This window comes from Eretmochelys imbricata, chromosome 1 (genome assembly GCF_965152235.1).
Source record: "Eretmochelys imbricata isolate rEreImb1 chromosome 1, rEreImb1.hap1, whole genome shotgun sequence".
NCBI lineage: Eukaryota > Metazoa > Chordata > Testudines > Cheloniidae > Eretmochelys > Eretmochelys imbricata.
This window is the reverse complement of record NC_135572.1, coordinates 166,707,731-166,727,723: the sequence shown is the minus strand read 5'-3', so window position 1 is coordinate 166,727,723 and position 19,993 is coordinate 166,707,731. Positions and strand designations below refer to the sequence as shown.

The 19,993-nt window shown below is 43.7% G+C and overlaps 1 protein-coding gene across 1 annotated transcript in view; it reads left to right on the top strand.

The window, feature by feature from the left end:
* Positions 1–11,640, top strand: part of EVA1C (eva-1 homolog C) — a 35,943-nt gene extending 24,303 nt beyond the window's left edge. The window contains exons 5-7 of the mRNA XM_077807263.1: positions 4,388–4,468; positions 6,981–7,070; positions 11,237–11,640. Coding sequence (XP_077663389.1) covers positions 4,388–4,468; positions 6,981–7,070; positions 11,237–11,640 — 575 coding nt within the window. The remainder of the gene's footprint in view (positions 1–4,387; positions 4,469–6,980; positions 7,071–11,236) is intronic.
* The last annotated feature ends 8,353 nt before the right edge of the window (positions 11,641–19,993 follow it).

Below are 19,993 nucleotides of genomic sequence, written 5' to 3'. Positions count from 1 at the left end.
CCAGCAACTCGCCATTGCTCCATACTGGGGATCGCCCGGAGCATGGAGGCATGGTCACCTGGAAAGATTCACTGAGAGCACTCCACGCCTGGCTGAGCAAACAGGAAGGGGATTTTCAAAATTCTCAGAGAATTTAAAGGGCGGGTCTGATGGTTGGTCACCTGAGGGCAGGGCAGAAGAGTTCAAAGTGATGACCAGAGTGGCCAGAACAGGCATTGTGGGACACTTTGGGAGGCCAATCAGAGTGCATTAACAGGTGTCCACAATGGCGCTGCGGCGCTCCAGCCAGGGTGCATCAAATGTTATTCCACTTGCCGAGGTGGATTACCAGGAGCGCTCTAGCCACGGAGTCAGAGCATTCTACGTGCCTTGCCAGTGTGGACGGGGAATTTTGGAATTTGCGCTGTAACTCGCAAGTGTAGCCAAGGCCACAGTATGCAGTAGCAATTCTGCTGTGGTTGCTGCTTCCTGTTCTGTTGTGGAGGTATAGTTTGAATTGTTGAACTGTTTGCCGGGTTTTGGGATTAGGAAGGAATTTTTCCCTCAGGGCAAGATTGACAAGGTTCCTGGTGGGTTTTTCCACCTTCTTAGCAGCATCCTGGAGGCCTAGTTTTAGGTAAATAGAGAGCAAAGATAAGATTTAAAAGGTGTAGGTTTATAAATTAGTTTGTAATTTTGACACAGCTTGCAACCAGTGGCCAGTGTGGGTGAGAGCTCAGAGGGGCCAGTTCCCAAAGGTGAATAAGAGTATGCTGGTGAAAAATGGGGAGACCATAAGTCTTCTACTCTCATTCTCCCTCAAAGGGAAGAGAGCCAGAGGATTGGGGGAGAGGTGAATCCTAGGGGAGAGGCTGAAGAGGTCCAACCCTGAACATTAGATATTTGGCATAGAGGTCAGTTAACACCCACATTGAACCCAAATATGTTTTTGGTATTGGGGGTGGGGAGAGTTAACCCACTCCATTAAAGTTAAAAATGAATAACATAACATCCTTCCACTTTAAATTCCGTCCCTGTGTCTGTGTTTTCATTCTCCTGTATGTCCTGATCAATAACTGCTCTTGCCCAGTAGTGGGTTTATTTTAATGGTTCTGCTCAAAAAACACCAGAGGCTCCCAACAGTTGGTCGGTGTGTGGGGCAGAAAAGCCCCCAGACCAGAGAGGGAGCATGGTCTGTGCCCCCTAGAAGCCTGCACATGTCATTGCGCCTGAGCACCAAATAACTGGGGCTCTGCATTTTTGGCAGCTGGGTAAGGGTGGCATCTAGCCAGAAGGGAAGTAGCTAGCTCCTGTAGGCAGCTTACATATAGCCTGATCCAAGTCTTTCCAATAACTTCTTCAGAGGGCTTTGGATCAGGCCCCTACTGCTACATTACAGAAACTGCAATAGTATCATTAACTCCCCCCATGCCTGCTTTTTCTTACCCCCTGGCCTGAGCACTGAGGTAAGATACTGGTATAACTGGTGAAGCCAATCGCAGCAATCTGTGCTTCCAGTCGAAAGGAGGTGTTAACTCTTGGCAATATCACCAGAGATCCTTGGACTTCATAGATTTGAAAGCTGTGCACCCTGCCCCTTCCCCTCTGCAGCTGCAATCTCCTCCCCTCCCTGTGGGGAATATGCCAAATTAACTCTATGGGGAAACACTGTGGAGTTTTCTGAGTCTACCTCTGGCAGGTCTTCCCATTGGAGAGGCCCAAATAAGCAGTACTCAGAGTTTACTTGCATGGTTGGCAATAAGTAGCCATATTGGGATTGATTCTTATTTTAGTTGTACAGTGCCATATATCTGAAGATCAGAGAAAACAATGATCATCTATGGATTATCTAGAAGGCAGGTTCCTTGCAGGCACAATAGGGGATTTTTAAAGGTATGTTTTAGAGCTTTTAAGAATCTACCCTCATATGTTAGCCTTCAGGTGAGAGGAATTATGAAGATTGATGTTTATTTTTATGAAGAAGGAGCTGGAGGCTTGCCATGGAGCTAATACATAATATGCTTAGACAGTAAATTCTGTATTGTTGGTCCTTTTATAAAAGTGAGTTACTGGAATTCCCTTTAATTTCGCTAACAATAATTATGACACCTTGTTCTTTATTTGTGGGCTGAGGGGTATGTATGTGGTAAGATAACTCATACTATTAATCATTGTAGTGGTTTTGCAAAGACACATAAACCAGGTAGTAGATAACATTCTTTTGTGTTGCTGGCACATTTTGCAGGTTTTTTCTGCCAAACACTACTAAACTGTGCAATCTGAAGCATTAGCAAGTGATTTGCAGCTCTAACTATTTTACAGATCATCTAGTAGCCATGAGAAAAGAAGAGTTTTGAATTCTTGAAATTCCACACACAGGGTGGGAGCTCCTGTTGATAAAAGACTCCCAGTGGATAGGTACAGTAGTATATTTTTAAAGCAAACCTCTCTATAGAAATTTCTGATTATGGCAGTATATCAAGTTTTACTTTGCTAAAGCAATTTGCCTGTTGAAGCCAAACTGAACTGAATTGATAGCACATCACAGTGGTAAGGAATGTCTATGTTCAGAAATACACGGCTTTCTCAATTGTAAATCCACTAACTATGTGCTTTGAGAGATGTTCCTGATTTTGCCTCAGAATTTCTTCTCACCTCCTCCTCTCTGAGCTGGTGGTTTCTCCTCACTCGAGATTTGGATTTTAACATAGACAATATCTGTCCCAGTTTCAGGGCTAGCTGCAACTCTGTCCTCTTTCAGATCTTTCAGATTTTTCAGAGTAAAACTATACTTCAACCCCTTGGACTGGACTTCACTCTGTTCCTGTCAATCTTCTTTTACACAGTTTATTGGCAAACATTAGCTTCATACCTGAAATGTCTTCCATTTTCCAAATGCGTGTGAAACTCCATCAGTCTGTCTTTGTATAGTACAGTGAATAGGTGCCAAGATCAGTATAACTGAAGGACCCATTCATCTGACACAGGATTTGTGAGCTCTTAACATGTACACAATGTGCCTTCCTTTGAGATCATTTTAATCCCTGTAAGAAGAGTGTGAAAGCTTCCAAATTAAATCCACTAAAATGCAGAAGAACAATAAGTTAATTAAAAGGAAACAGTTCTCTGGCCACTCAGACCAACGCTTAGTCTACACTTAAAATTTCGATCAACCTAGCTGCGTCACTCCGGTGAAAAGTTCACACCCCAGAAGGGTGTAGTTAAGCTGAAATAGCTCCCGGTGTAGCTCTGGCTAAGTCAATGGAAGAATTCTTCCTTCGATGTAGCTACCAGCACTCAGAGGGGTGGATTAACTGCAGTGACGGAAAAACTCCTTCTGTCGCTGTACGAAGCATCTACACAACAGCAACACAGTTGCAGCACCGTAGTGTAGACATGGCCTAAGAGCTCATTCCATCTGGAACACTCTCCGGTTACTTACCTTACCGTAACTGGAGTTCTTCAAGTTGTGTGGTCTCTGTATTCCACTGCAGGCTCTCTGGCACATGGAGTGCGTGCACGCCCACAACGGAATACTAGTAGAGTCCACCACTTGAAGCAGAACAAAACCTTCTCCTCAGGAAAGTCACAGAGCACGCCACACAGAGCTTCAAACTTTTCTTTACTGACCGTTACAGACTTGATCTATTCTCCTCATCAAAAGCAGCGGTTGGCACAATTTAAGGTCTATCAAAAGTATGCCTCATTATTTCCTGTTCATTGGCATTTCCTTTTGGTCCCGAAAGCTGGATCTAGCTATTGGATAGTTATGTCTTATGGAAACCATGCCCTGTGAGACAGATCTTTGGCAGCAGTCCAGACCCTTGCTCTCACCTGGGGCTAAGGGATTTAACAAGAACTTGTTTCTTTTAGCATCTATTACTTTTGACTACAAGTAGGAACATAAGAAAAGCAGCAGAAAAAGAAAGATCTTGCCCCTGAAAGAAAGAAAACTGCTCTCCATTTGATTCATCTTTTGTTATTAACAGGAGAAATTTAGCTCTTTCGGTAACTGTGGCTCTGGGAGCACAAACTCTGGCCCTGTTCCTTCAGTCCAACCCAGAAGAGCAGACCCTACCACCCTCATGCAGCCACACTGGCTGCACTTGAGCTGTATGCAGACACAAGGGTCTGCCTGTGCGAATCCAGTTGCAGGACTAGAGCCTTTGTATGAATGTTCTTTAGTGGACGAGGCCCGCAGAAAATTACAGCCCTGGTCTTTTGTGTTACAGTAATCATAAAGGTGTTGATTGTGCACATTTAAAATGGATTAATGATGGGTTTGATTATTATTCTGGGCCATAGTTTATAGTGAATTTTCCTTATTTGCAGTGTGATTAAGATAACAGCTCAGACAGCGTAATGTTCTTAAAATTGACAGTGCACAATTTTTCTTTTTTCTTTTTAGTTCCCAAAATCATACTTACAGCAGTTGATCCAATGGTTTCTAATCTAAATCCTTCTCTGAAGCAGAACGACGGTGAATATGGTAATTTTTATGGTTTTATTACCATCATTTGTCTTTAAGTCAAAATAGGAAATATGTCTGATCACAGATGGACATAGCTGTATTAGAATAAAGAGGGGGAAATAGTAAAATCATGTGTTAAAACTGGCTCTGACCGCTGAAAGTTGCTAAAAAAAAAAAAAGATGTTTTATCATCAATAGAATGAGTTCTACACAATTAGATTCTGATGATACTGTAATGTGGGAATTTCACAATGAGAAATCCATTCAGGAACAAAGGCAAAATTCTAGGGCCTGATATTAAATAAGTTATTGTGGGCCAAATCCAGCAGTCCAAATGCCTGTAAAAATATATAAGATGTTGGCTCGAGCCAGGATTGCAAGATTTGGTCCTAAATTTGAGAGGTGAAGCTGGTAAGCTTGCAGCTGAGGGGTGAGGACATTCTTCCCACACCTATTCCTGTGGAAGAACCTGTTGACTCAATAGATGCTCAGTGGCTCTGGTAAGTGAGGAGCTACCCCTTTTCTTCAGGACCCGAGTGTGCCAATCGCTGCCTCGTTATGTCCACCTTTTAAGGAGGCACAGCCTGGAATTCTGTCTCTGCTCCAGAACGCACATGCCCAATGTGCGCTGTAGTTCACTGCCAGCGCTTCTGAATATTTAAAGGGGTGCCTTAAAGTGTGGAGAAGTCATTTGCCTGAAACTGCATGTTCAAACCAAACAAGCTACATGATGTGGTTGTTTGTCTACAGAGCTAAAGATTTTCTGAAAAAAGCAACCTTGATCAACAATGTGTTTATATACACAAGATTTCCTCAAGAATCAGAGTGGCAACACTTGTACTGTTCATTTTCATCGCTGTTCTCCTCAGCTGCTTCTCAGTCTGGTCACTTTCATTCCCTGGGAAGCAGCCATGCACAGTATAATCTTATTAATGTCTTAGCATATTTCATTCTTGTCTATTAATTTATTAAATTGAGATTGGAATAAGGTAGAGGGGAAACTGCACATAAAAAACGAGTTATCTTCTAACCATCCCCTTACATTACATACTATGAGCTGTGATCTTTAATTAAGCCACTGAAGTCACTTTAAACAGAACTTTAAACATATTGCATTTTGACATTTCCATCACTGGGACATGGGCACATTGTTGTTATCCATAACTATTGTACATCTTTCTTAACTGTGGTCAAGAGATGTGAACAGTAACATTGAGTATATGATTGTTTCAGACTGGATAACCATGTATGAGTAAGGCTGAAATGTAATTTTGTGAACAGCGGAGAAAATGAATGGTGTGGCTAGCACACATCCTCTATTGCAAGGGCGGGCAAACTTTTTGAGCTGAGGGCCGCATCGGGTTTCGGAAATTGTATGGAGGGCCAGTTAGGGGAGGAAGTCATAGCCCGGCCCCCACCTCCTATCTGCTCCCCCCCACCCCCCGGGACTCCTGCCTCATCCAACCCCCCCTGTTCCCTGATGACCCCCCCGGGACCCCTGCCTCATCCACAAACCCCCACTCCCTGTCCCCTGACCGCCCCTGGACCCCTGCCCCTAACTGCCCCCCACCGCCCCATCCAACCCCTCCTCTCATTCCTGACTTCCCCCTGGGACCCCTGCCCTATCCAACCACCCCTTCTTCCTGTCCCCTGACTGCCCCGGAACCCCTGCCCCCCGCCGCCCCATCCAACCCCCGCTCTCCTTCCTTACTGCCCCCCCCGGGACTCCTGCCCCCATTCAACTCCCTGTTCCTGCCCTGACCCCTATCCACACCTCTGCCCTCTGACCACCACCCTGAACTCCCCTGCCCTCTATCCAACCCCAACCCCCACTCCCTGCTCCCTTACCGCACTGCCTGGAGCACTGGTGGCTGGCAGCACTACAGCCATGCCTCCCGGCTGGAGCCGGGCCATGCCACCACCACGCAGCACAGAGCACCGGGTCAGGCCGGGCTCTGCCGCTGGACTGCCCCAGGAGCTCACTGCCCTGCCGCCCAGAGCACGGCGCCGGTGGAGCAGTGAGCTGAGGCTGCTGGTGAGGAGCCGGGGCCTAGCCTCTTGGGGCAGGAGCTCAGGGGCCGGGCAGGAGGATCCCACAGGCCGGATGTGGCCCGTGGGCCGTAGTTTGCCCACCTCGGCTCTATTGCCACCATTTCTAGGATACTGCAGAGATTGTTTTGGGAAGTGATTCATTTAGGGTCTGATCGAAAGCTCAGTGAAGTAATTGGGAATCTTTCCTTTGGCCTCATTGGGCTTTGGTTCAGGCACTAAATGGGATTGGTCATAGCTGCTGTTTAATAACAACTTCGTAGTTTTCTAACTGTCCGTTATGTTTTGTTTGTAGATCACGGGTTTGGTCTAATGTTTTGCAAAGTCCCTGAAACTATAACACTGTCAGTCCTACATTTTTCCACGAGTTCAGTTAGATGACCTGTTGGATTTAAAGAACTTGAAAGAAAAATTAGAATTTAGTAGCATTATCAAGCATAACATACTGTAATTGAATTTGTCTTGTATTTTCACATTACAGATATAAACATTGACCCCAGGGAATCAAGGCTTCCAAAGAAAGATGGAATTATTATTAGCAACTCTTTGGCTACATTTGCTTACGTTAGAGGTAGGAAAACCTTGGGTTTTTTCCCCCTCCTTGTACTGTGTTTGGTAATCCTGTTACTTCTAGTAACTGTGCTGGTAGAGCATTACCACGCTGCCGGGAGGGTGAGACGATCATAACATAGCAACTGACATTTATGTAATATGTTCCATCCCGAAGGATCCCAAACTCTTTTAGAGGCTGCAGCCAAGATTTTTAAAATGAGTGATTTCAATGGGAGCCACTGTGTGCTCAGCACTTTTGAAAATTAGGCACTTATGTAGGAGCCTATCTTTAGGAATCCATTTCTGGAAGTTTTGGTCCGTGTATACAAGGATCACTGAAGCACAATTAAAATTCAGCCACCTCTGGGATGGCACATGACAGGAATTCTGACCCATTGCCACCACCACCACCACCACCAATCATCAAGGCAAATCCCAAAGGGACGTGGTCTTGTTGCAGAGTGCCACCCAGATCAACCTCTAGCTAGATCTTTAAGATGGTCTAGTTGGATGTTCAGTCTGTGTCCACCATTGGCGATGTGGGAATTCTGACCCAGCAACCCTACAAAGCAGGATTTAGGAAAATAAATATAAGATAATGTTGCCCCTTTTAGATCTGAGTGGCTAGTCAAAGTTTGGGGCCCTATAGATATTCCAGTTAGAAGTAGAAATTGGTAATAGGAGTTTTTTTGATCCAGTTTTGTTTATTTACAAAGAATGTACAAAATCCTGTGTCTCTGAATGCAAAGGGGATCAAATAGCAAGAAACAGCTTCTTTTGCTCCCAGCACCAAGAGCACTCTTTTAGCCTGCACCCATAATCCAAAAATCTCTTCCCAGGGTTCTTCCATAGTCAGCCACCTTCAGCTTTCAGCTGCTCCTTTAGGTTGTCTCTCATTCTCAGGGCTGATCTACACTGAAAAGTTAGGTTGACCTAGCTACATCACTCAGAGGTGTGAAAAATCCACAACCTTGAGTGACGTAGTTAAACCTAGCACTGACCTAAACCCTAGTGTAGACAGTGCTAGGGCAAAAGAATTCTTCCATTGATTTAGCTACTGCCTCTCAGGGAGGTGGATTAACTACAGCGACTCTCTTCTCACACACACACCCCTACCCAAAACAGCATTCAGCCAAAAACTCCTGAATGGGTTCACACACACTTTTTGCCTTCGGTGGGGCTTATGCTTACAGTTATATTAAATGAAGGATGAGTTCACACCTACCACTCTCAATGGGCTTTCAACTCAACCCATAACAAGGTATCACCCAGCTCGTATCAATAATATCACCAGCTAACTGAAAACTGAGAAAAAAATGTAGGTAGACAGACTATAACACCACAAGTTGAAATTTGGGAGCAGCCCTGGAGCCAACATTTCTACTCTTTCAGAAGAGGTCATGGAATCTGTAAATGAGCACAAGCAATTACGGCTTTAGTTTTACATAACATTTGAAATATGACACCGCTGCAACACAGTGTCCCCTAGCACTGCACTGGGAAAGACATTAACTACTGAATCAGATACAAGAGTATTCCCTACTGAGTCACCATCACACCTTCTTGTAGCACACCTTTGCTTTAGAGGTCTCTCATTCAAATACTGGAGGCCTCAGGGTCCTGCCACACTCCATCTCAGAGAGGAGCAGAAGAGAAGTCCTCCAAGCGGCCAAGAGTGGTTGCGGAGAAAGAGCCAACAATGAGAGAGGCTTCAGGGAGCAGTCAATCAGGGCCCAGCAGGACCATATAAAAGGAGCCGCAGAACAGAACATCAGTCAGTTACTGCCTGGAGTTGGAGGAGGGAGGACTGTGTTCCTGACTGTCTGAAAGAGAAGTAGGACCATGGACAGCTCAGTGTGGGAAGGGACCAGGGGAGCAAGAGAGAGCTCCTGGCTCGCTGCTGGAACTGAGCCTAAGATAGTCTGCAGGCTGGGACCGGGGGAGCAAAGAAGGATCTCCTGGATGACTGCTAGGACTGAGTAAGGACTGAGCCCAGGGAGGGCCACAGGAAGACAGTGTCTCCAGCGAAGAAGCCTTGAGGATATGGCCTATACCATGCCCGGGGCAAGTTAAAGACTGTGTACTCTGGAAAGGGTTTGTTCTGTTTCACATACAGACAGTGTGTGTGACTCAGCCGGACCACCTGAGACACTATTGATGGGTCACCATAAATGGAAAGACTGCAGACATACCATACCAAAAGAGGGCATTTGTGAGAGGTAGATGTCAACCCCATTACACCAGGGTTGTGAGGCACCTTGCCGTCACTTGCCCTTCACCATGAAGCAGCGTCTCTGCCTGCTGTGCATCAGCTCCCTGAAACCAACAGCCTCTGGCAGCACAAGCACTGCCTTCCAGGCCTCAACAGGTCTTAGTCTGGTTGTACACGTAGGGACAGGCACACGCCAGTCTCCTGAGTTCTCAGAGCGTTCCCAGCAGTGTCCAGCCCCTTATTCACGGAACACTCACAGCATTACCAGGCTTGCTGTTCCCGAAGGAACAGTACACCAGCGTGTAAGATTCAATTAAGAACAGCATTTTTCTTTACACCCCAGCACTTAGATGTAGGTACAGTGAAAATAAGAATGTTTGTTATAAAAAACCAGAGATTTAAGTGGTAATGGGTAGCAGAAACAAACGGTTACATATAAAACAAAATCATAACACACTTTCTAGAGACTAAACTTAACCTTCTATCTAAAGAAGCTTATCTCACCCAAAATTCACAGCAGCATTTTCAATCTAGCCTGATTGAGGTTCCTTTTTTTCATGAAGCAAAAGTGCTATCCTTTTCTTCCTCAGTAAAGGGTGCCCAGGTGTCTTCTTTCCCTCCCAAATATAGTGGAGTAAACATTTGATGTGTACCTGCAGATGGAGTTCTCTGTGCTCCACTCCTCCCCCCACTGCTTTTCCTTTCTGCTTAGTTTCTTTTTAAAATTCTTGCAATCCTTCATTTGCCTTCAGGCGAGACTGGTTATAGGAGACCCACTGTGAAACATACAACACTTAATTTACATGAGAACAGTCAGATAGATAAACCTTTCTGGAGAGAACCTGTTTTTCACCTATGCTGGTGACTAGTCTCTCGACACAAACTCAAGAACATATTTTTAGTATCTATGCATAACTCCTTACAAATTATCTGTACATTCATTTCACAATGCTATTGCTGACCAGTGTGACACCAGCTTTTATTTGAGACCTCACGTGACATTCTTTGGTGAACCAGAATGGACATACCAGAATCAGGAGGTTTGGGTAGCCCCTCTGCACCCCCTTGTACATTGGCATTCTCTGGCCTTTACTTATGACATTTGACAAGAGCACAGCCCGAGATGGAGTGACTGCAGATTATGGCTCAGATCATCAGGACTTGCCATTTGGCATGTGACAGCTTGGGGGACGGGAAAGCTGCAAATGGGTAAGATACCTTTGGGTTTCCCTGATACTCAGACTGCACGTGTTGGTCTGGTCCTGAGTGGCATTTGAGCTCACAGGTGCTATTCTCAGGTGAGATAGATGTACCCACATGAGTGCTGCTTATGCTAGAGCACTAAATATAGCCGTGTATCTGGGGATAGCAGCCATGTATCTGGGGGCTAACCCCTAAATGTATCCAGGGGGGGTGGGCAGGTATGTACTCAGATGGCGAGCCAGAGCCACTACCCTGGCTACCCTGGTTGCACTGCTATTTTTAGCATGCTAGCTAGAGCAGAGTACGCCTACGCTAGCTAGGAATCACACCTCCCAGCTCAAATGTAGATGTACCCTTTGTCATGAAGGCTGCAACAGCCCAAGGGACTATTCTGGCAACCAGAGTTCACCAGAACACAGAAGCTCTCTGCCCATGCCCCCTTTTTCCCAGGCCATGCCCACTATGGCAAGAGGGCTGGAAAAGGTGGCATGGCCACCAGCCAGTCGTTAAGAGTGCTAGTAAACTATTCATAACACACAGCCTAATACTTTTAGGGGCAAGTCTTTTTGCACAGTAATTAAAGAAATTGACTAGACAGGATTTAGATTACATGTATACAGACTTTTTGTTGCATGGCAGATAAGGCTAAAGAAGTGCCAAACTTACCCAACATCATGTAGGGCTCTTTGGAAATGACTGCTGACTTTTGTATCCGTTCTCAGCTTTTGTTTACAGATGTTTTAAGTCTGGCTTTTTGTTTTGAATTTTAGATCACCCTGAAAGAGCTGCTCTCCTGTTCGTGTCTAGTGTGTGTATTGGCTTAGTCTTCACACTGTGCGCTTTGGTGATACATGTGTCGTGCACTAACGACTTCCCAAAACTACACAGAATGAAAGACCATTCAGTGCTGGAAAGTGACAAAGCAGATGATCACAGTGATGATGAAGAAGAGGAAGATTCTTTGGATTCAGATTTGCCAAATGAGCTAACAGGGTTTTATAGGACTTCTTACTCGGGTTATAATTCAACAGAAGCAGCTGAACTGGCTGAAAGGATAGAGCGCCGAGAACAGATAATGCAAGAAATTTGGATGAACAGTGGTTTGGATATGTCTCTTACTAGAAATATCAGTCCGTTTTATATTAATGAACAACAAAGTGTTTATTTTGGATGATCCAAGCTTTTTGTTTTTAATGTACCTTCTGTGAAGGGACACGTGTAACTATATATAATTATTTGTAAAGTAAAAAAATATATCAATAATAAAAGGACTGTTTCAAACCCTTGACTACATAACCCAGTGTGGAACAAATTCTGCAAGTATTTATAGTTCGTTGTTGTTCTTTATTGACTAGTTGAAGATAAATTCCTGTACATAAGTGAAAAACATACACCTTTGCAGAAAGAAAAGTAATAAAGCAGCATAATACAGGATTAGGTATTTGTGTTCCATAAGGACTTGGCATTTATTAGTTAACAGGTTAGTTAGGACAGGCTTCTACAGTACTTTGGAACTGCCATGTGCTAAAGCAATGTAAAATATTTGTATTATTAATAAGGCAGGTGGAGCTAGACAAAACCATCCAGGGCTCCCTAAGGCCCTTCTGCTATTGCTCCAACCCATCCCAACTCAAACTTCCCCCCCCAGTAAATATAATTGAGCTCAGTATAGCCGGAGCTAAAATCCTGCTAGCATTAGGCAGGTTAACAGGTTTGGTTCAATAGGGTTGTATGCAAAAGAGGTAAAAAGTGTGGGAGCCCTTGAAGTTAAGCCACAGTGAAGTCATATTTTTTCTCAAAAGTGTGTGTATTCGCTCAGAACCATGGTAAGCCAAACCCCACCTTAATGCGCATGCAGAATGCACACAGGCCTAGGTGACGAGTCCCTAATGTATGCTGAAGCTTTACTCCACAAGTAGTCCCATTGATTTCAATAGCAAGAGTAAGGTGCTATTCCGTATGAGTAGGAGCTTCACAGTTGGGCTCTTTTTTCTGTATGCAGGTAACAGGAACATATGCCCTCAGCATGGAAAAAAAAATTCACTTGCAGGGAAGATATGCATGGGTAAGAAGTGTAAACTGGCATCAGGACCTTCAGTGGCATGTACTGCTGAAAAAAGGATTAAAAATAAAAATGCGATAAAGCACTTACCTGAGGCATATTCAGTTGTTACGTATGTCTGTCCTTGAGTTTAGCAACCTTTTAATTCGTAGGAGCCAAAATAAATCCCACCCCCACCTCCCCTTAGGATTGGTAGCATGTTAGACAAGTATTTTTGTGAGTATTGTGGCCATTTTTGCTAATGTTTGTATCAAAGTATATTTTTAGAGCCTGCTGATCTGATTTCAAGTTATTCTCCATGAGGCTCTTTGATAAGGGTCATAATCTTCACTTCAAGAGTGTTCATGGACTAATCATATTTGATTTAGTTCAGTCACACAGAAAATTAAATCAGAAATTTATCTACATTGAAAATGCAGCCTTCCTGCCTTTAAGTAGAATGTCTCCAATAATTGAACGGCAGTCTGTAGGGACCTAGCAGAACAAAAGGAGGAAAAATGTCACTTCCTAGTGGTAATACTTATGAGATCACTGTGCTGTCCCTGTTCAGCCCCCATGTACAATGTAGTTGTATGAATCCTTTGAAAGAAAAAAATAGGGATTGTTTTAAACTCAAAATTGAGTTTGGGAAAAAAATTAGAAAAGAGAAGCGGGACTTGCTCAGCTGGCTTAGCAGCAATCAGTTGCTGAACTGGAAAAGCTGAACACTGATTAGTGTCCTGTTAAGGGAAGGAACACAGATTAAGGAGATGGGAAAGGATGACATTAGCCTACTTCATTTAGCTAGGCCACTTTTCCAAATTACGCACATTGTGTTAAACATGCAATACAGTGTAAATTTGAGATAGGACTAGTTTTTCATTCGCTGGGACGTGAGAGCCCCCTTTCCACAGCAGTTATTATGGTTAATGCATTCCTTTCACAGGTTTTGGTTTGGAAAAGATTTAGTGAATTACTTGATCTTTTCAATGTGCACTGCAAAGTGAAAGACTTTTTTTTTTTAGCCTAATAAGGCCAGGTTTTTCTGTTGACCGACCCTGCGAGTAGGTGTTATCCCACAGGGAAATGCTGACTGATTCCAGCTGACTCAGGGAGCCAGCTGTGGTTCATTAACTTCACCCTGCCTATGAAGAGATGGGAATAGTTCTTTGACCAGATTAAGGCCTACCCTGCACCACACTAGGAAAGATACCTGGCTCCAGCTATTCTGGTATAGCTATACCAGCAAAACTTCCTAGTGCAGAGGCACACAATGCTGGCAAAAAAGTGCTTTTGGCAGTACAGCTTACACCAATTGCTCACACTAAATAAGCTGTACCAGCAAAAACGTTTTATGCCAGCATAACTGTGTCAGCACTAATGGTTTTGCCAGTATAAAAATGTCTCTACGTACCATCCCCATTAAGAGACAGTATTCTAGCAAGAACAGTTTCAGGTGCAGACCTGGCCTAAGAGAGAGATGAGTGTGCAGGGAAATCCTGCAGGCAGCCAAGCGGAAGGAGAGAGCTTGGACCCAGCTTTACGTTTTCATTGTTGTTAGTTGAGTCAGCCCTAAAACCAGTTCCCAGGAACAGCTTAAAGTTTGGACTAAAGACAGGAGGCCAGATCCTCAGCTGCTATATATGTATATATCAGTGCAACTTCATTGACGTCAGTAGAGCTGTGCTGATTTATACCAGCTGAGGATCTGGCCAGCGTGCTTACCTTTTCCTTTTCTGCTGTATTGCAATGCATAAAGACTGCCTCAGAGCAGCCCCAGAGTCTTTTGGGCCCTTATCCCACTGAAGAGTTTCAGCATCCCACACTTCCTTAACACATGTAATTTAGGCCAATGGTTCTCAAAGCCGATCTGCCGCTTGTTCAAGGAAAGCCCCTGGTGGGCTGGGCCAGTTTGTTTACCTGCCGCATCTGCAGGTTCGGCCGATCGCGGCTCTCACTGGCTGCGGTTCGCTGCTCCAGGCCAATGGGGGCTGTGGGAAGGGCGGCCAGCACGTCCCTCGGCCCCTGCCGCTTCCCGCAGCCCCCATTGGCCTGGAGCGGCGAACCACGGCCAGTGGGAGCCATGATCGGCTGAACCTGTGGACACGGCAGGTAAACAAACCGGTCCGGCCCGCCAGGGGCTTTCCCTGCACAAGTGGCAGACCAGCTTTGAGAACCACTGATTTAGGTTACTTTAGAAATGAAACCCCCTCAGCCCATCACCTTTTCCATGACAGTTGAACATTCTTCAAACCTTTTTACTTCCCAACCTTTCGGTGTCTCTGCCTTTGATTGTTTTCCTTCAACTCTTTGTTTGGCCCTGTATGTGACTGCATTTGACATCATTCCAAAGCTCAGGGCTTAGTCCTTCATCCCAAACTTTTACTTAGCATCAGCATAGTTGAAGGAGCCCTGCTGACACTTCTGACTGTTGTCCCTTTGACTTCTTCCATAAGCATTTGACTTTTGACCACACATTTTCCTATTCAAGGATATTTTGTATGTTGAACACTATTGACTGCATGTGCTTTAAACTGCTTTATCTTCCTTATGGCAACCACCAAGGATCCTGAAACCTAAGAACGTTGCTGAATGTAGGACGTAGGGAGAGGTATGTGATTTGAGAGTCAAAGGGTAAGTATTGCTGCTTTAAATTCTGGCCTTGTGCATTGGCAGATGGGCATGGTTTGTTCAGCTGTGTATATAAGCATGGATTTCAGCAAAGTCTATTTAACATGTGAGGGAACACTACAGGACCTGGTATTTCCTTGGAGACGGTATTGGTGGTATTAGTGGGACTAGAAGGATCATCCAGTTGTTATGACCGTAGCCTAGAGCTTGGAAGGGTTGGGTTCAACTCTCTGCTCTGTCACACATCCTGTGTGACATGGATAAGTTCTGTCTGTGCCCCAGGTTACCATCAACAAAATGAGGATAATAGCACACTCCCACGCACAGGGAGGTTGTGAGGTGGCTCAGATCTGATGGTGGCAGGGGCCATATCAGATTCTTAGATCAAGTGTAAATATTTAAATTATGATAACATCCAAAGGCCTCAACTGGGTAAAAGCACTTCTATGGATCAGAAAGGGCAGCTGTTCCACAATCCACCACTGTCTCTGTTGAGCTGCACCCTGAAAATGTGCTCACATACAAGTATTTAAGTGTGAGTATTTAAATGAAACATTAGAGGGATACATTTGTTTGAAGTCAGTGTGACAAGTGATGATGAGGGAAGGAAAATCAGGGTTGCCTGGTGTAGAAGAGGAAGGACTGTTTTGCATAAGATTGGAAACCATGACTCACTCCTGCTTGGGGGAAGTTTCCCTTTCTTGTTTACAATTTGAGTTCAACTTGCTACTTCATTTTTATTTAAAATCTAAATCTTCACAGCCAGTAGATTGGGTGAAGTTTCAGTAAGTCTCTCATTTGCTTCCCTGTACTGTATTGTTTGTTGTTTAAAGAAAAGGAGTACTTGTGGCACCTTAGAGACTAACCAATTGATTTGAGCATAAACTTCACGACACCTTTGAGTTCATTGCTTTTTCCTGATTGTTTTCGGTAGAACTAAGATGCAGTGAGCAGATCATTTCAGTTTCATTGATGTTATATCTCATGCTGAAAACAAAATTTGGTGTAAGAAACTGAAAATAAATGAGGAACAATTGTAACAGATACTGTCATAACCATACAGCTAAGGGTAGCCTAGAATTCCTCCTTACCTGTAAAGGGTTAAGAAGCTCAAATAACCTGGTTGGCACCTGACCAAAAGGACCAATGGGGAAAGAAGATACTTTCAAATCTTGGGGGGAGGCTTTGTTTTGTGTGTTCTCTTGGGAAGCAGAGAGCATCAGGTCAGAAAACTCCTTCTCCTATAAACCATCCTAAAAGTCTCTCATATTACAAAAATTGTAAGTAAAAGCCAGGGCAGTTAGATTATCTTTTGTTCTGCTTGTGAATTTTTCCTTTGCTGGAGGGAGGTTTATTCCTGTTTTTTGTAACTTTGAAACTAAGCCTAGAGGAAGTTCTGCTGTGTTTTTGAATCTTTTGTTACCCTGTAATTTTCCATCCTGATTTTACAGAGGTGATTTTTACCTTTTTTTAAAATAAAATCCTTCTTTTAAGAACCTGACTGATTTCTCTATTGTCCTAAGACCCAGGGGTTTGGGTCTGTGATCACTTTGTAACCAATTGGTTAGGATATTATTCTCAAGCCTCCCCAGGAAAGGGGGTGCAAGGGCTTGGGGGGATATTTTGTGGGAATAGGAACTCCAAGTGGTCCTTTCCCTGATTCTTTGTTAAATCACTTGCAGCGTACCCTCCAAGGGCAAAGAATTTGTGCCTTGGGGAAGTTTTAACCTAAGCTGGTAGAAATAAGCTTAGGGGGTCTTTCATGCGGGTCCCCACATCTGTACCCTAGAGTTCAGAGTGGGGAGAGAACCCTGACAGATACTATAACAAATGACTTACAATTTTTATAGCAAATAACAATGTAGGGTAATTAAACATAAAATGGTCTGTACTGAGAGAGCCACTTTCAGTATCATTCCTATCCTGTTTTACCATTGCAGGAGCAATGTGAAAAAGCAATTGACTTGTTAGCTAGCAGGGGGATGCATAAGCTGAAAAATTTAGTAGAAATATAGCCCATATCTACTTTGTTTGCAGGCTAAAGGCAGAGACACAATTAACTGATGTGGCATAGGTCACCAGCATCAGTACAGGAGGGATGGTCCAGCGTTAATAACAAGATGAAGTCTCAGCCGTACAATCCATGCTGCTACTCAGTGGAACTGCATAAGAAGAAAATATTACGAAGGAGAGCTTGCAAGTTACTTGGCTGACTTTGTGTGTCTTGAAGGTATTACATATTAGGGTTATATTACATGCCTGTCTATGTGAATGACATTTACATTTGAAAACACTGCATTCAATTACAACAAACATGAAATATTAAGTTAGTGGGAAGGTTTTGTTCAAAGTTTGCAGGGATCTGTTTTAAATCTACAATTTGCTCTTTTGAAATAACTAGGCCACCCAGGAGCCCAAAGTTTATTATCAGAAATCCCTGTGCCAGGCTTGAAAGAGGTTGAAAATGAATCCTTTTGAAACCCAGGCCTTTCATCAAAATCCATTCAGCTGGTGCGTGTACAACGGTTGTCTGACACTGAAGCCAAAAGCACGAAGCTGCACGGCAGTGGTTTTCAAGACACTATTGTGATCAGCCGAGCTGTGCATTGCCGCTTGAAAGGTGTCATGAAGAAGAAGACAATAAAGAAGGTGTGGTGCAGCATTAAAATAGTTTAGAGCTTTTCCTTATTCTCAAGTGAGAACCTGAAGCACTTAAGAAAGCATAAAAATCTGAGTGCCTGGGAGGTAGGGAATGAAAACAGAGAGGTTTAGAAACCACTCAACTGACTTGACTTCAGTATAAACATTGTGAAGCTTAAAAATCAAACCCGTAGAAACCTTGTGTAACCTTTCTCGTAGTCACATGGCTGAGCACAGACAAGCTTGGAAGTGATCAGTTCAACCACACAATGAAAGCAGTTTTGCAACGTTTGTGAAGCAGACATCTTGTAGCATAGATTTTCTAGGGCTCTCACAGGCCCCCCTCCAAAGCCCATTGATGGCAACGGGAATCTGCCCACTGCCTTTAGTGAATTTTGGATTGAGCTCTAAGGTTCTTTGTAGAGTAAACAGTCACATGGCTGCTGCTTTTCCACATCAAACACCACATCAATAGCACAACTGCCATCAACCTGAAATTCTAACTCAGGAGCAAAGAGTATTTTTTTTGAGGCTGTGCAAATATTAGCAACCTAAAGTTAAACCATTAAAACTCCACATAACCCTTACAAGAACTGGGTTCCGTGTTCTTTGATACGCACAGAACCCTAGGAGACAAGGTCCGCTACTATTCTAGTATCCATGACCCTGTTTACACTGACCTGTGAGAAGGCTACCTAATTAAAATAAGGTATATTAACTAACCCTGCCAGCAACCACTGATGACTATATTTGATTATGCTACCAACCTAATGCACACACTTACGACAGGTGTGTATATCATGATGGCTGCACCTTCCAATGCATATACCTGTTGCTACAAGAAATGAATGTACATACGTTCAGTTGTAACAACCACAGGTGTATGTGAATGATTGTACCTTCTGATATACACACCTCTGGCTAGTTGATCTTAATACCTGTACACTCATGAATATCTGAAATACTGCACGTGCAAAATGGTTCATTCACACTAGTTTAATTTCAGTTTAGTAATGGCAGCTTATTTTTGTTTGTTTGTTTGTTTAAAGGTACACACCACCCACCAAGAATGTGCTGATTCTTTTCTGCGCTGTTTGACTTTGTGCTCTCCACCCCACTGCTAGTTTCCCAGCATGGGCGGAAAGGGTCGAGAGGGACAGCAAGTGTGAGCTAGCTTGTACCAAAAGGAAATTCAGAGGAAAGAAGGCTTTGTAGTGGATGAGGAAATGGGGGTTGGGATTCATTCAAGTCCTGATCTGGGCCAGACTCTTGGCATCAGACACCCTCCAACCCCCCAGCACAGAGCTCCTGACAACTCCTCCTTAATCCTTAGGAAACAAGGAATTCCCCTAAGGATAAAAAAAATGGAGATAAGCGCAGAGAGAATGGCAGAATATTCAACTCTTTATAGACTATGAGCCAAATTCTGATTTGAGTTACAGCCCATGCAATCCCCGTGACTCCAGTAGGCTTGTACAGACGATGAAATAGGGCAGAATTTGATCCTAAGAATTCAAGTTGACATTCACACTACCCAACAAAGCTATGGTTTCAGATTAAATGCAATAGCAAATATCTGTTAACAATTCTTATCACAGAACAAAGGTTATACAGAATTTATTAAAATCACAGAGTAGGGAGAAACTGAAAGTGTTTGTTAGTCACCACCAAAGACTTCTGTTATATATTTTTTTTAAACTTGACAGTGATGGCCCCTCAAAGCCATGATACACTAATGATGAAGATAATCCTAAATCATTCACCCTCCAAGCTGGAGAGATTTTAATTAATTGCCGCTGTAATTTTTGAAAGCTTTAAGTTCTATCCATTTCTCCCATATTTCTTTTTTTTGCAGTTACTACTGTGAGATAAGCAGAGCATTCTGGGGAAGAAAATAAATATGCCTCAGGTCAGCTGAGGTCCGTAAGGAGTTCCCCTTACCCTGTGTTTTTTCCCCACTCTCTCAAAATCAGGACTAACTTTATTCAGAATTGATAAACGAAGAGGAAGTAATTCTTGCTCTGAATGGGAGGCAAAGTGGTGCTGAGGGAAAGACAGGAAAGCAGAGGGTACCAAAAGCAAAAGTGATTACTGCAGGATGGAAAAACTGTTGGATTAATTCTTAAATGTTATGGGTTATGTTTCCAACCAATCCAGCATAACACACTGAGGTACCAAAACACTTATCAGAAGAGACAATGCCCTACAAAAGACT